Genomic DNA, 16,899 nt, shown 5'->3' with positions numbered 1-16,899 from the left:
TTGCTCCATGGCACTTCCCCTCTCCTGCTGATGAGGTTACCTGAAGGGCTTTGCTGTGAGCCCTAAGCTCCTTGTAATTCTTTCTGGGAACACAAGGTACAAAATGGGCCTCTCCTCTCCCTCACAGTCCTTTGTATGGGGGCTGCACTCACAACTCTTCTCTTCCTCTTCTGTTGAGGATAAAAATTTAAATTCTCCCAAAGCTCCTTTCTAGATTGTTTTCTCTGCTTTTGGTCATTTATTGTTTATATGGCTATTAACAACACAAAACTGAACTTTTAGTACTGGGAATTAGAATGAATGCTATGGAACTATGACAGAATTATAGCAGATTTGTACACATATGGTTTTACATTGATTAGAGTAAGAACTGGAACTAATTTGTTGTTACAAAAGTAAAAGTACAAATGTCCAGAAAATAATATCCCAGAACAAAAATGATTCTGAGGATATCTAACTATGCTAACATTACATGTTGAAAGATGAAAGAGCCTTTAATTCTAACTTTTGCAAATAATCCTTTTATGATTTATCAGATTTTAAGAGTTGTTTCTTAATTAAAAACATATATTAGTTGTATATGAGTTTATTTCTATGTATAACTTTTGAAGAATTATACTTCAGATTAGCTTAACACCTTCTAGTACAAATTACAAATTAGGTAAAGTGAGTCAATGAGCAATGTTACTTGTGACATTTTCTATAAACATGAAGTTAGGTAAAAACTGTCTCATGGTTGTTAACTGTTCCCAGATGGAACAATGATAGTTCAAAGCTAGAATCCCGCACACAACACTTTCAGGTAAATTCTGTGGTTTATAGGTTTATTTGGAAATATCTACAGTTAACTTTTCCCTCTTCTGAGCTTGATACAACCTTATTTTTCATTTTTGTTCTTTTGCTGTATTCACAACAGTCTGATTTTTACATTAACTGGCACATTGGCACCAGAGTCCCAAAACCAAACCACTTCAAAGTGGAATTTATATAGAAAAAAATAGGATTTCTCTTTCCTAAGGAGAAAACACAACAGTAACATCTGTAGCCCACCACTTAAGGGCTAAATCTGCCTCCATGTCCAGAAAGAACCCATTTAGAATTTTTTTTTTTTTTGTGATTGTTTAAAATTAAATTAAAGCATTTGGGACTGGGGAAGGTGTGAATCCATCGTCAAATGCAACATTTAAATTGAATTCACATGGGGGAAAACAGGAGAATTCCAAACACAGGCTGAGCAGGTTGTGTAAAAGCTGAGTTGAGGAGGCTCTGGAGGCTTGCTCAGCACTGGGAGGTGTTTGGGACTGGAGCTGAACGCTGGGGACATTTTCCACAAAAAGGACAAATAACTATTGTCTTGTTTGTCCCAGGGCTGGGGGACAGCTGAGAGTTACATTTATAGCAAATGGGACACAAAATTGAAACATCACTTTTTATGCATAATTACTACCAGAATTTGTTATTCTGTTTTCCTACTCAATTCCCAGACTGACAGGAGAATTATCAAACTCTTAAAGGCAGCAAGCTGTGTGACCTGGGTGGAGGGATTCGAGGGGGGGGGAAATTTCCAGGTTTTGGTCATTAAAAGAACATTAGGAACATTAAGCAATCTTCATAACAAAGCCTGATTCTTTTTTAAAAACCCAAAACTATAAAATGTCTTTTAAAAAAGAATATGGAAAACTAGTAAGTGTAGTGGTTTTATACAATAAATAATCTATATTCTATAAATGTACAAAATCAGTTACACAGCAAGTAAGAAACTGATACAAATGCAATAACTGAAAGATATATTTAATTTTATAACTGTAATAATTTATTTATGAAATATATCCACATATATATAAAATATATCATATGTTTTGGCAAAGACCTCCCTTTCTTGTTTTGAACAAAAACTATTATCACTGGTTTAAGCCCTATATAGATATTTTTACTGTTGATTTCTTTTCACTTTTCTTTTGGTCTCCATGTTTCTTTTTCTAAAATATAATTTAACACCATTGGTTTATAGTTTAACCTTTGTGCCCCGGGGAAAGCCTGCGTAAAGGTCGTAAACCCCAAAAAAATTTGTAGTGTCACAAGTAAGGGATTTCCTCTCTTTTTAAATAATATAGAACAGGATTTGCAAAAGTTACTCTTTTTTCTTTGCTTACTCTTGCATCCTTGTATCAAAAACAAGTCCATAATTTCTGAAGAAATTGTTTACACTGAAAAACGTCCAGGGTTGGATTTAACCCTTATTGCCAAGTTTCTGGGTTATTTGGTGCTGGTGTTTCAATGGAGAGATAAAGGTGAGATTTGTAGCACTGGCAAAGCCCAGGGGATGTGCTGTGGGTGTGACCTGCAGGGGCCTGGGACAGCAAATGGCCAGCACAGAAATTACTCTGATGGCATCAAGTTCCACAGTCCTACCCTTGCATCTGTAGGAAAATTCTTTGGGATGAATCACTGCAGTTCTTTTCACCAACTACAGTGCATCCCCAAATAATCACTGTGTGTTTGAATGGAACTTCCAAGTGCAGGAATAACTTGTGCCTAAATTAGGTAATCTATTGAATACTCAATGTATACTCTTAACTTGCTATAGTTTATAGTAATATTTATATTAGCCATTCATATTTATTCTGCATAGATACTGTCATTTAAACATCTGCCACGAAGTTACAATATGATGATTCAGGCTTGCATACATTAACAAGAGAAATACTTTGTATCTGTTTATTCTTAATGAGAACTGATGTAGAGGCAATCTCCCTCTAACTCTCCACATTTTCCACTTGCAGCTGCCTGCACAGAGCTGTGGATGGATTCTTCAGACACAGAGCAAGCAGTGAGTGGAACAGTTTCTATTGTTCTTGTTTAAATCACAGAGAAAAACGTTTCCTGAAGCTCTGCATTGCTGAAGTTTGGGTCTGCCTTTGAAGTTTTCCTCAATAGTGATACATTCCCTGCCAGGTTACATGATAAAGATTATCCTTTTCTGAGGCTCTCTCGAGGGGAGAAAAGCTTCTTCATACAGGTTCCCGTGCCCTCAGAGTGGCACTGCTTAAATGGAAGTGTTGCCTGCTGCTGAATTCTCCACTGGCATCACACTGAAGCATCAAGTTTGTCCATCTCAAGGGAGAGTTGTAGTTTAAGTTCTTGTTTCTGAGCTCCAGCAAATAAATGTTAAAGCTTTAAAGAAAACACACCAACAAATACAGCCAAACTGTTAAATATTCAGCAATAAGTCCCTGTTACCTGAGATAATTGTGGTTGCCCCCCTGGTTATGTGTACAGAATGAGCTCTATACAGTTCTCTAATTAGCTCTGCTCAAATAATCACAGCAATAAATACAGCTTGGAGACTTGCAATCCAAGGGCTTCCCCTCATACCAAAAAAATGTGGGGTATTGGTGTGACTTTTTTGAAAGTGGCAGTATTTGAAACTGGCTACTGGGTCACAGTAACCTCCTCATATCTGACATCAAAAGCAGATTTACTTTTCCCTCCAGATACTTCTTCCTCAAAGTTTTTCCTCTTTCTTTACCTTAACACTTCAACTTTTACTGGAGCACTGCACTGGGATGTGTAGCTTAATTTGCTGCAGTGCTAAATGAGGAAAAACATGATAGACAGGAGCAGCCCTTGTCCTAAAAAAAAGCCAAAATATGTATTGGCTTATAGCCAAATAATCCAACTTTTGAAAGAGTTACATCAGCAGAAGAAAGGTTGTAGCAGTTCTGTGTATAGCAAAGTTAATTTTAAAAATTAATTTAGAAAAAAAAACCCAAACAACTCATGGGCCAAATTCTGTCCTTAATTTAGGAAAGAGTGATAATATTCAGTTGCAAGAATTAAGGGTTCTGCAAGTACAAAGATCATTTATGGAAAGTGAATATTTATTTTTAACATTAAGCATCTGTAACATACCTGATTGTTCAGAATCCTCCGGACTCTCTGTGCTACTGAACAAAATTGTGCTCCTCTTCCCTGTGTTGGTCTTTCTCCTCTGCCTTTTTCATCGATCCATGATTTCTGTAGAATAGAGATTACCAAAACTTGTCACTGTGTTCTCATCAATGTCCCCATAGACTAAATGACAATTTCATGCTCTTTGTTAGACTGCATAAAACATGCTAGAACAGTGCAATGTTCAGCATGTTCCTAACTGGACAGATCTGCTGTTTCAAAATCACCACATCATAAAAAGAAACAGAAAAAAGAAAATTCCAAGCAGTACTGGCTGGCTCTGGCCTCTTTCCTTCACTTATTAAACTCTGATATGACACAGGAGTTTTCTTGCTTTTTTCTTCCTGTTCACTCCCCCAGTCCACTGCAGGGGAAGTGAACAAGCATCAGTGCTTGGCTGTTGGCCATGGTTAACCCACCGCTACTGCAGAGGGGAGTTTCATTTAAAATCAATACCTTCAATCAGTTCCTCTTGATAAATGCATCTTGATTAATTTATCTCCATGAAATGGCCTCATCATGTGGCCATGTTGCAGTGACTGGGAAAGACACTCACCTCCTTCTGTCCTGCATTCTTCTGCAAAACTGCAAACACTGCTTGTCGTGAGCGTCCGTGCAGGAACATCGGAGCGAGGGCTGGGGAGAGCTCTGAGTCTGGCCTGTGGATCTTTTGCCTCTGAAGCTGCCTCTGTAGTTGGACAGTCCATATGGCACAGTCCTCCTGTTGTGAGAACCACACAGGAAGCAATTAAAATTATGTTCCACCTCTCTTCTATTTTACTGAAGAGATCTATTGAAGAGATCTGGATTGAAAGCAATAAATAGTGGCAGAAAAATCAAACCTTATGCTCCTGTAAGTTCTCCCTGTACTAGATCATAACTTCTGCTCCATCAACTCAGACTTTCACCAAGTTATAAATTAGCAGTTAGCTCTACTACCAGGATTAATTGGCAGCTACCCTATTAAAAAAAAAAGTGCAATACCTAAGAGATTATGCAAATACATCCCCAGGTTATTGTTTATTTTACTCCTTATTCCTGCGTTGTGCTGGTTTCCCCAGCCAATGCACAAAACCTGTTACATTCAGTGCCTTGGCTGGTCTGAAGTCACAGAGGAGCTGTGCTGATTTCACCAGATCATTAACATTGTGTAGCTGTCATATAGTTCATAGTTCTGAGCCTGATTCTATTAATTTTATCATTGAGAAATTGAGAAAACTGTCAGCATAATTCATTTACTGCATCATGTTTGGAACATGACCCCTGGAGTTACAAATGCAATAAACTCCCAGAAAATCCTCCTTGCATGGTTCTGCCTTTCTGTGAGAGATCTTATTCTGTGCTGCAGCACACCAAGAATAGTACCTCTCTTTATTTCCCTGCATGAGTTTCTCTTTAATGGGTTATAGTCAATATTGTTATCAGAAAAGGACATGGTTCATCCTGCCTGCTAAAAGTCTTGGATAATTTGGCTTGATGTCATAAATTACTCTCCTCCAAGCTGTTAAAGAATCTCAATCAACAGCAGCTGTACTCCCCATGAAACTTCTGGAGACTCTCAAAAGTTCCTGAGTACTTGAGGGATGGGCTAAGCAAGCCACAAATCCACAAACACTAAAAATCTGAAGAGAATTTCATGTTCAAAAGCATCAAAGAGGAGGGGAGGAGTGGAAAAAAAATAAAAGAAAAAGGCAGGGAAGAGGAAGTCCAAGTGAGTCTAGAAAGGTTACAGAAAGGTTACAGAACAAAGCCTGAGTAATGAGTCTGGAACTACTACCTTCACATAGCTCTGCTTCTTTCATTTGCTTTCATAAAAACATCATTAGGCTGCTAATGGGAAAGCTGCAAATTTTCCATTTTCCCACACACATGGTGGGCTGAAAGGTTCAGAAACATTATTCTTCTAATCTCTGCAATAATTTTTGATGCAACACCAGTACAGTTGATGCAAATTATTTATTCAAGCCTCTGCAGATGTAGTACATTTGTAACAGTGCACCTTGTCTTTCACAGCCTCAACCTGTCAGAGTTAGGCTGATCATAAAATCATCCTGAGAGAGAGAGAAAATCACAAGCAACACTTCTGTGTTCAGAGCCCAGGGAATGGTTTTTCTCCAGCAGATCCTGGTCTGCCTCCATGCAGAAAATGTTCCTTATTTTCCCCACTTTACTTCTATGCCAAGGACACCAGGAGAGACCAAGAATGACCATATTTGTCTTAAAGGACTTTAGGACTTGATTTTGGCCTCCCTTCTCAAACCATCATTTAAAAAGCTTTTTGTTGTCTTTAGGATTAGGAGCAAGTCCCATTTTATAATTTAAGAGTATTAATAATTCTATACTGACATCTGACTTACAATAATGAATGTGAAATGGCTACATTCCCTACATGGGAACTTCTGACATAAAAAATTGCTCCATGGACACGTTTTTTACACATTCATGTTTTTTATAAAGTAAGAACTGATATTTAGAGGCAGGAGTAGGGGATAGTTCCTCTATTTTTAACAGTGGCAAACCCTCTATGAAAACTGTCTGGTAAAATTCTGTTTTTCAACTTCCTGCTCCAACTGAGACTGAAATGGAAAGATGAATTTTATGTGTTTAGACAATGTGAGAGCCCTGTTTAACAATAGATAGTTTGCCAGGGCATAAAGAAGATTCTTGCAGCTTTTGCAGATGTCATCCTACATTATGCTAACAAGACATAAAACACTGTAATATGTTATTCTCATTATTTAAAGTGGTTCCTTGTTCAAAAGTTCAATCTTTCAAAATATAATACTGTGATTTTTTACTCTAAAGTTAAGCTTTTCCAAAAGATCTGTGGGACTGAGTCACAGTTTGCCCTGAATCAGAGGCTCTGCCTGAATAGTCAGAGAGAAAGAAGGACATGAGTTTTATTCTTAACTGCTGCAATTGGCAAATTAATGGACCAACCAGAATTGTCATCAACTTTTGATTTTATCTCAATCCATCCATGTGAACTCCAGTGACTGAGGGAAGGGCCCATTACCAATCTGCTGCCTTTCCTAAGAGACAGTAAATTCCAACAAACAGGGAGGAGTGGAGAATATAATTATAATTACAAGTGATAAGAGCCATGAATCACAGCCTTAAGCAAAGGAGGAAAGTGATCTTTTAGATACTTCTTCTGATCTAATTAAGTACATTATGCTTCATAGCTTAGAAAATGTATTCAAGGCTACTTCATTTTCAGTGGACCAGCAACATGTGCCAATGCAATGACATTTTAAAGTGTTTCAAGTTTAGAAGACTTTAAACCAGAATGAAGTAAAGTTTTTATGTAAGGTAATGTGCAGATTTGCCAGAGATAGAAATACAATAATCCAAATACACCTGGTTTTGGCTTCTAATCCAAAGATTCAAATTCAAACATTTCAAAAGCAACTCAAAGTCTTTCCAACAATAATCATGAAGAGCTTGATGAATTTATCTGCTCAGAGCACTTGGTGTCCCCTCAGTGAAGATAAGGATCAACTGGAGTAGGGCAGAGGCAGAACTGGGGGGATCCTGAACTACCAGTTCCTTACACTGTCCTTTATGACCCAGTCCCTGGACAAAGTATTTGCTAAGCCATTTACTTTTTTTTTTTTTTTTAATTTCTCTGCAGCATCACAGGTTTTTAATTAATTCATTTTTAATTAAGGTTTACATTTCACAAGAAAATTTGAATTCCTGACTTTTAACTCAGTATGTAGCATTTCTTCCTTTAGGAGAATGAAATTCTCCTGAAGTAAATTAATATGAGTTTAAGATACAGTTACAGCTAAGGTGTGCTGTGAGCCCTTTATGTCTTTCTTCTCTATGAAGTGGAGAATTAGCAAACCTAGACATTTCTGAATCAGCCTTTCCAAGGTACTTCTTTGAACAGATATCTGATTGGCAACATCCAAATCTGTGATTTCTGAGGAATTACACTCTTTTGGGAGGTTCAGTATGATTACTCCAGCCAGCCAGTGGGTGCATAAAGGTCTGCATGCTCAGTTCTTAAGCATTTTCTAACAAAGAGGAGGTCTGAGTTTAAGGAAATAATTGTTTCTTCAGTATAAGCTGTTTGTTTTTACTCTGTATGCAAAAAAAAAACCCAACAAAACTATCACAACTCTCCAGTACTTGCAATTATTCCCCTTGTTGTAATTGTGATTAGTCAGTGCAACAGATAATGAACCGAAGATAATCTCATGTATAACAAAGCAGCACAGAACTAACCAAAGCACAGTGTGTTCTTGTCAGATTGGATATCAAAGGCTGAAATAACCCAGATTATTTGTGTACTTTGTGTCCACAAAACACAATCAGAAAAGCTCTCCTCCTAAAAGCCAGCTAGCTCTTGGAGGAAGGTTTTGCCATTAAATTAACAGAAATAGGCATTTGTTTGTTGAAAAAAGACAGGAAGTACCAAGTGATTTTTCCACTGAACAGCCATTCTGAAACAGTGAAAATCTTCCACAGAAGAAAACTGCCTGTTGAAGGATTAATACCTTCAGGCTGAACTGGGAAGTAAGATTTTCCTGAGTCCTGCTGTCCCCCACTCACAATGAAGGCTCACAATTCAGGCAGACAAATCTAATTGGTTAATTTTCATTTTATAAGATGTGGTTGAGTTTCTCATGCTATGTTATAATTGATCTAGGAGCTGCTATTATTTTCTATTTTCCCAGCCACTTAAACACAGTAGATACCTCCAGGGCACTGGAGAGTTTCAGCCAAAACAAAGGGATGAGGGGGTTGAAGCAATCATCTTAGATGCTGTTATTTCAGGATTCAGCAATATATTTTCTGGTACACATCCAGGCCAGCAAGGCTCCCAACAGTCTCCAGTGTTTTCAGACAATCCCAAAATGTATGGAATCCCTGTAAGAACCATTGAGAGCAAAGAACACAGAAAGGAAGCAAAATTTACCATCCTCCAAGTGAGACAAAATGTCCCCAGAATGAAGGATGATGCTTGGGGAAATTAGAGCTGTTTCTGTGTATATTTTAATATAAAGGCACTGCAGTAGCACTGTGTAGCTTTACAGATGAAGAGCTCATTGGCTGCTCTGGAAGTTGGCTCCAGCTCTTCCTGTAACAGGTGTTGGTTTTTAGGAGCTCACAATAGAGGTATCTCCCATACTAACCCATGCTTACCATTATTTAAGGAGTAAAAGATCTCCAGAGGATGCCTGATTTGTTGCTTTGGTCATCCTGTCCACGTTCTCAGAAGCTGCACTTTTTTCTGAGTAGCTTTTTGAAGTTAAAGCTATTTTCAGATGAAACAACTATGGTTTATAGCCACACCTTTCTTTCCGACATCCTCAGTCTAGTAGTGCTCAGTGTTTCTAGATACTGAGCAGGCTCCTATTATCCAAAAAGGTGCACCTCCATGACCTTGCTGTCTTATCCTTTAATTAATACTTGCTAATTTCCAAGGGTGCCAATTAGTTTTAGCTCATTAATTACAGCTAACTTAGGTAATAAGCCAAGGATTGCACACATCTGCTTCGCCACTCAGGTTCACTGACCACGTGAGTTCTTTGATTTTCCTCCCCCTGGGGCTTCTTGGTACCCAGGTCAGGCTCTGTGAGAATCTCAGGCTGTTCATCACTCTCCATCCTCCTCCTGGCACTGTCAAAGGGATGTCTTTTGTTTCTCAAATATGGTCAGAACAATAACTGAGTTGTGGAGTGAAAAGCCGGGGTACATTTATTGAGGTAAACAATATGAAGCAAGCCTGGGGGTGTTCATTAACACCCCAAATTCCCAGAGAGGCTGGGTAGAGCTCACCTGACCTAATAAACTGAGTCAGTGTGTCACAGAAAATCTCTCTCAAAACAACACTCAGCATCTCCTTCAGTACCTTATATCAATCCAAATCTGCTACCAGCCCTGTTAGAAGACAGATGATCATTAATTTAAAGAAATCAGTACAATTTGGAGCAGCATCTTGTGTCTGTCAGGCCCAAATATCCATGATTCCTTTTCTCCCTCTGACTGGTAGTCAGTACTGTCACTAAGTGGTTCTTACCACTTACAGTGGCACAAAAACACTGAGGAAAAGCTCAAAAGGCAGAGCTGCTGGGAGATATGGATGAAAGGAATCAAATCAAGGTTTTTTCAAACTAATTCAGAGTACTTATTGTTGCTTCAGAAGCCACCACAGCAGTGCACACAAGAAACACACACTACTGCATGTTCCTATCTCTCTCTACAGCCTGCATAGCTCAAAACCAACCCCTGGTTTAAAAACAAATAAAACAAAAACCCGGGGGAAAATAAACACATGGTGTTAAAATGTATGACTGGTGAAAGTGACTGTGGTTTGACAGCCCTCAAGAGTGTTTATTCTTAGAATTAGACCAGCAGGAGCAGCAGTGGTGAAATTTCAAAGCCCTGGCTATCAGCATGTCTCATCCCTGACCTCATCTTCTCAGGGCCAGCTCCTGCAGGGACGTGGGATTGCAACTGCACAGCCAAATCATTTCAAGTTTTCCTGAGGCTGCTGTAAAACATCAGTCCTGGCAGTACTGTCAGTAAGCTCAGAGGAAATATTCTGCTTCTAGACTGAGGAGGGCATGCAAGCTATGCACACTTCAGGCAATGAGCCACTGAAAGTGTGAGGTCAGTACACATTTTAAATATGTAAGAATATCTCTTTGAATAGAGGCCTAAAATCAAATCAGTTTGTCCACAATAAAATATAACAATTACAGCAGGAGCCTGTTACTATGTTTAGTAAATCTATTTGAAATAATCTTCATTTCACATGAAGATTTTGCAAGACAAACAGATTACACATGTTCCCATGGATAGTAAAGATTGCAAAATCAGGGTGAGCTTCATTCAGAAAAATAAAATCAACTCAACAAAGATTCATCATTTCAGTTTTGGCACTTGGTTCTGAAGGTTAACCATGTGCACTGTTCAGCTGACAGATCAGCTTCCTTATTTAGTTTCCTGGCTGGCAGCCACTGTTTTATCATCATGCCTCTGACTAGCAGGGATTTTCAACCTGATCTAGGGTTTATAACCACCTGCTTAATTGTTTTGCTGAACAAGACAGCTTTATCTGTGTACTTTTATTTCCATAATATACAGGATGTCACCTATACTTATGTAATGAAGAATTATCCAGAATTAAGAGGAGTTATAATAATTTAGAACATCAATGGATTAAAAGCATCTTAAAATTTGTTATGCGGGATTCTGTTCAACAAAAATTCAATCACCAAACAGATGCTTTGTTACACAACAGTAACAAAAAGATATTATGAAGGAAAAGTTGGCCAGCAGAACATGCAGTTAGAGCAGAGTAACCACTGGGTTGTATTAAATCTTGTCTTTTAGGACATCATCCTGAGACATCACCTGTGTGTGTGTGTATGAGTAAAACTGAGTGAAGTGATGATGGGCTACAGATTGTTTCCATTCTGGGATGACTTTCTGATGGCAACCTAAGTCAGTAATGAGCAAAGATAATTAACTCGTATTTGTTGGAGAGCTGGGTGCAGGTGGGATCTGCTCAGGCTGTTTAGTTCCTGACAAACCCATTCATCATCACTTACAGCAATGACCACAAGTGTCTGAAAAGCCTTTCTCACCTCAGCCAGTGGTCACCTGAGGTCTGGAAAATACATTTCTGTTGGGCACTATCTGGAGCTAACTTGCTGCTAAGGATTATCTGACTTGCTTAAGTCACAGAAACAAATTTCTTTATTAGGTGCTCCCACAGCAAGGGACGCTCACCAGATCCTCTCCCAGTGTACCCCACAAAGCACAGACAAAAGTCCTGTCCCTGTCCTTGCCCTTCCCCAGAGGAAACAGGCCATGTGTTAAGTACAGAGGACCAGAGCAGCAACACAGTGTTAGATCAAAATCTGCCTTTCACTTTGTCCATCCAATTTTGCCGATTCAGAAATTCATGGAATTGGCAGGCAGAACTCTTAGATCATCATGTAACTGGTCTTTACAGTGTGATCACAGAATCTCATTCAGTCACTCCTCTTTTGAACATAATAACAGATACCAAAAATGACATGTCATTCTGGGAAAAAAAACTTTTGCTTTGTTTCAGACCCTTCAAAAGAAATGTACTTATTTTTGATGCTTAGTTTGAGTGAGAAATTCTCCTTTGGAAATGTCTGGATTATTGATAGATAGATAGATTCTCATTACATTCTTTTATTTTAGAATTGAAGACCACTTGAGTATCTTTGCCCTCATGACAGTAACACTTTCTTAGGAGTTGTTACCTTTTTAATCTATCACTCGTCATTCTGAGCCTCTCTAGGGCTTCATGAAGGAACATTTGTGTTATTAACTGAATGAACAGTTATTAATCAACTGTTATTATTGCTGTTGGATGCACGACCTCAGTTCATATTGAAATATAGGACCCCTCTGAAGAAGTGCAGATCTAAGTCTTGTCCGTATTTTCTTCTCTTGCCTATATTTTCTTCTTTAACTTACAAAATTAAGCATCAAGCCATGTCTGTATTACGTCAGTGGGTACTGTTTAAAAGACTATTCATTCTTTAAAATGTATCTGTAGCTATAGATCAAGATAAGCATAATTAATCACTTGACAAAAAAATACATTGCAAACTAGTTCCTGGCTAATCAATCTTATCAGTGAGAACAGTTTACCAGCTTTCAATTACCTTTGTTATGCAACATTTGTGTACACCGCATAATTGCATTATTCTCTTCTGACTTACCTGCCTTTCTTTAGGTCATCTTCTCTTCCACTTTCCCTCTGTTCCCAGAATGAAAGACTATATCAAAACAACACTGGTGCTCCTCGTGGCTGAACTAACAGCAGTGGTTCACAGTCAAGTATAGAGCAATACTCAAAACATGTGTGCAGAGATAATTTCTCATTTAATTGGCGAGAGCTGCAGGGTGTCAGAGGCTCCACATTCTGCAATTTTGTGCTTTTCTACAACTGTCACCCTGCTGATCTAAGTGGTTTCTCAGCAGGGATAGAAATAGACCTTCTATTGTCACTCTGCTTCCAACAGCTTTAATAAAAACTTTAACTGCTTTTCCAGAAAAGGAGGAGAGGCCATGACCAAAATTTGTTTTGAATATATTACAACAATGCTTAACAGCTCCTGTTGGGAAAAGCAGAAGAAACCAGAGGAGAAATTAAAGTTTGTCTTTAAAGTATAGAGGCAAGAGTAGCCTGAAAACAGAAAGTACTGAGGAAATTTTGTAGGAACAAGTAGCAATAAAGTGAAATAAATAGGCCAGAGGGGAAAGAAATTAAAAAATAAAAAGCAACTGTAGGGTTTGATGTAGTGAAAAAAAATAAATAAGCAAGAAAAATACCAGAATAAACAGATGTTAAGAAAACTTCTCCAAACTTGAACACCAACTTTCTGGCCTCTTACTGTATGTATGCTCCTCCAAGCTGCATTGGAACGAAATTTTTAGTAAATATAAAAACTTTCCACAACATTTCAGAGAAGCAGTTTAACTTGCTCAGGATATCAAATTGCCCAAGCAGCCTGGTTCCCCTCATCACATCCCAAAGAACCTCTTGGCTTCCTAAAATCTTATTCCAAATCAATCACCAGAGCAGAATTAGTGCCTGTTTATGGCACATGGAATCTGAAATCCTGCTCCTGTTGCACTGAAATGGTTCAAACTATCCAATACACTTAATTTAATGTTTACCTCTGCCCTGGGAGCATTCCTAGGAAGAATCCTGGGAGCTTTGAAAATCACGACTGCACTGTTTCAGCAAGAGTTTTGTACCTCTGTCACCTGTCCATGGAGCAGGACAGCAAAGCTGCCCAGTTCAGACAGAGCCAGGAAATTCAGTCCCTGCTGGACTAATTCCAGACTAATTTCAGCATCATCCACCTACTCTTTGTCAACTTCAGAAGCCTCCCAGTACCCCTATTCACCCAGTTCCAGAAGCATTGTTAGGTTCTACAAGTTCATGTTTTTGGAGGTAAAACTGCATTAGTCATTATTCTGTGTGAATAATATTGAAATGTAATGTATTCATTCCATGATTTGCATAGAAATGTCCCATCTCATGGCATAAAAATTATAAAAAGAGAATTTCCTAGTCCTCACATTAAATCATGTCAGCTTAACCTATACCCAGTGGGAGTAGACTTTACAGATCTGAGATTTGCTGCTATTTTATGTACAACTGACTTCAGTTAAGAAAACAAAGATGTAGAACCCCAACTGTTTAATATCTGGATTATTATACAGACTTCATTGCCAATTCTATAACATTATGTGCCTTGTTTTCTAATTTCTTGTTCTTTCTATAGTGATACTGGCAGAAAACTTTCATGTAGGAAAACTCTCCACATCACTGAATTAATGCACACTTTGGCAGTGGAATGAAAATTGTAAGTCCTGTAGGCTTAAAACAGGATATCCTAAAAAATTAAATTAAAAAAAAAAAAAGGGAATGTGTGTTTAAAATTAGAAGAAGTCTATTTAATCAGTGCGTAGGGGAAAAGGAATGTCATTCCCCCGTTTTCACTGGTGAGGTCTGACTTAAATTTATTGAGTCATAAATATTTGGCTAAAATAACCCTAAGTAATCCTGGGGTGGATTAGTGCAGGTATGGAACTTGAAGAATTTAATGACTTGTGTGAATACATGATACTCACAGGTTGGTAGAAGTTCAAAAGACGTCATCAGACATGGCCTCTCGCCAGGACACACACATGAATTTACAAATTAAGTGCCCTAAACCCCATTTGACTTAACCTAGTTTAATGCTACTTTCTATTTTTCTACTCCTTTTGTTACTTTAATCTCATTAAAAGCTTTGTAATGTATTCAAAGGCAGGTCTGAATCATTACAACTGTTCCCAGACTCTAGTCACTGGAATACTTGGTGACATGTGTAGAAGTTCACATCACAGAGTCTGAAAAACTTTAATTATTGAAGTCATTTGTTCTCAGGTTCACCTGATCTCCTGATTATTTTTGTACTGAACTGATCGCTGTGATTGCTACAGGAACCTATTAGCCCGGGAGAATCTTTACAAATCTGAAGTCTGTTTTGGTTACTCAGCAAGACAGGATATATATAATGGTGTAGGAAAAGGAGGCCTCTAACCTTTAGGATGTAGGCAAAGTGTCACTCTTCCTGGATGCTTTCTTCCCACTAAGCAGTGTCAGTACAGACAGAGCAGCTCTTCTGCACGTGTGCTCCACCCCCACCTCCCGGCGTGGAGCTCAGAACTTCCAATCCAGGGGAAACGGCTTCAAAATTTGTTTTTATTCCGAGTTCAAACAAAAGCTTGTGTTTCCACAGAGCACAGTTGTAAAAGGCTTTCTTTTGTAACATCTTAAAAACTGGCATGTTGAATTTTTCTAACATTACCTTAACGCCTGGGTATTTTTCCACGTTAATTTGTATCAAAACTAGTACAGCTGCACTCACGCACACTATTCCCGCTCTCCCAGCGAGTTGTTAGAAACACCAGCGGGAAATCACCGCTTCTCCCTCCTGTCACCCGGGCAGGTGCCGGGACAGCGGAGCTCGGGGGGCTGCGCTGGGCTCCCCCCGTCCCGCCCTGACCCCGGCGGGGCTCCCCCGCCCGCTGCCCGCCCGCCATTTCCCGCACTCACTCGGGGGTGTTGATCCAGATGATGTCGAGGTGGCAGTAGTACACGCACTCCTTGTCCTTGTAGGTGTAGCAAGTGCAGCGCCGGGCCCGGTGCCGCAGCGCTCCGCCGTCCGCCCTGGCCCTGCTGCCCGCGGCCGCCGCCGCTCCGCTCTCGTCGCGCTCGCGGTGTCCCGGGCCGGCCGCCGGCAGCGCGGAGCGGGGCCGGGGCAGCGCGGACCCTGCAACAGCCACCCGCGCTCAGCTCCCGCCAAATCCCGCAAATCCCGCAAATCCCGGCAGTTCCCGGTGCCCCGGCCGCGCACACCCCCGCCTGCACCAGCCCCCCCCGGTCCGGGCCCGACCCATCCTCGCTCCCTGCGGAGTCCCGGCGCGCCGGGAGCACCGTTATGTTTGTGTCCGCCCCGGGCTGCAGCGCCAGCCCGCTGGGTTTGGGATAAACCTACGTACGGCCAAAGGATGGCTTTGGGGTCCCGTTCTTTACAGCGCACCGGAGTGGGCTGCTGCTTACAGCCTTTTGGAAGGAGGGGAAAAAAAAAACAAACCACAAAAAAACCACCCAGCCTTTCTTTGTGTGCATGCGTGGAAGTGGGCAAAGAAAGAAATTCACGTTACCTGCAGTCGACGTAATCGTAAGTCCAAAGAGGAACAATAAACCCAGCTCCATTAAACCCAAATTGCACGCTGGTTAACTGCAGGCAAAGGTGAACTACAGGCACGACTGAACCGTTCCAGGAGGGATCACTTCAGGTTGGAGGCAGGCAATATCCTGGGGCTGGCGGCACACGCTGCTCCGGGAGTTGGCTCCCACACGGAGGTGTGATTAGCACTTCTCCCTCGCAGTTAATTTCCTCCAATGCAGACTTAGTCCTGAAGGGGAGAGTGTTGTCAAAAGAAGGGAAGATCCATCGCTTGGCTTTTCCCACACACACCTCCCACCCCACCCCCAAATCTGATCAGCAACCGGAGCTGCTGTTTTCCAGCTGCAGACGCCTCCCACCCGCCGACAGCTGCCGGCCTCCCCCGGGGCGCGGGCCGGGGGCGGGCACGGCCCCGCACCGCCCCCGCTCCCCCGGCAGGTATCGGCAGGGATAGGGCAGCACATCCTCCCGGGAGCGCCGGGGGAGGCGCAGCCTGCTCTGCCGCTCCGGCTTCAGCGCTGTTAAATTATCTGAGCCTCTTGCTCCGCGTCCGATCCCAGGAGGAATCGCTTGTGTAATAAAAACGCAGCTTTTTGAGTCAAAGCTGGACTACAGATTTAAGAATTGTTTGGGGCTTTTTTTTCTTTCCCACCCTCCCCCACCCAAGACTCTACCACTCATTCCTCTGGGTGAAATT

General features: G+C 40.6%; 1 protein-coding gene across 1 annotated transcript; it reads right to left on the bottom strand.

Annotated features, from left to right (window-relative positions):
* Nucleotides 1-3,065: 3,065 nt before the first annotated feature.
* EDN3 (endothelin 3) lies at nt 3,066-16,541 on the bottom strand. The gene is made up of 5 exons (XM_031506543.2): nt 16,177-16,541; nt 15,566-15,782; nt 4,508-4,672; nt 3,913-4,017; nt 3,066-3,174 (listed from the first exon to the last, which is right to left on the bottom strand). Exons 1-4 carry the CDS (start codon nt 16,226-16,228, stop codon nt 3,945-3,947), a joined length of 507 nt encoding a protein of 168 aa, XP_031362403.1. The 5' UTR covers nt 16,229-16,541; the 3' UTR covers nt 3,066-3,174; nt 3,913-3,944.
* Between the last annotated feature and the right edge of the window lie 358 nt (nt 16,542-16,899).

The sequence above is a fragment of the Lonchura striata genome, chromosome 17 (assembly GCF_046129695.1).
Source record: "Lonchura striata isolate bLonStr1 chromosome 17, bLonStr1.mat, whole genome shotgun sequence".
Classification (NCBI taxonomy): domain Eukaryota; kingdom Metazoa; phylum Chordata; class Aves; order Passeriformes; family Estrildidae; genus Lonchura; species Lonchura striata.
The sequence above is the reverse complement of the archived record's forward strand: the minus strand, read 5'-3'. Positions and strand labels throughout refer to the sequence as shown.

Coding starts and splice junctions, on each gene's coding strand:
- EDN3 (XM_031506543.2), bottom strand. CDS start 16,228: ATGGAGCTGGGTTTATTGTTCCTCTTTGGACTTACGATTACGTCGACT. Junction 15,783..16,176: donor TACGATTACGTCGACTGCAG/GTAACGTGAATT, acceptor TGGCTGTTGCAG/GGTCCGCGCTGCCCCGGCCC. Junction 4,673..15,565: donor ATCTGGATCAACACCCCCGA/GTGAGTGCGGGA, acceptor TTCTCACAACAG/GAGGACTGTGCCATATGGAC.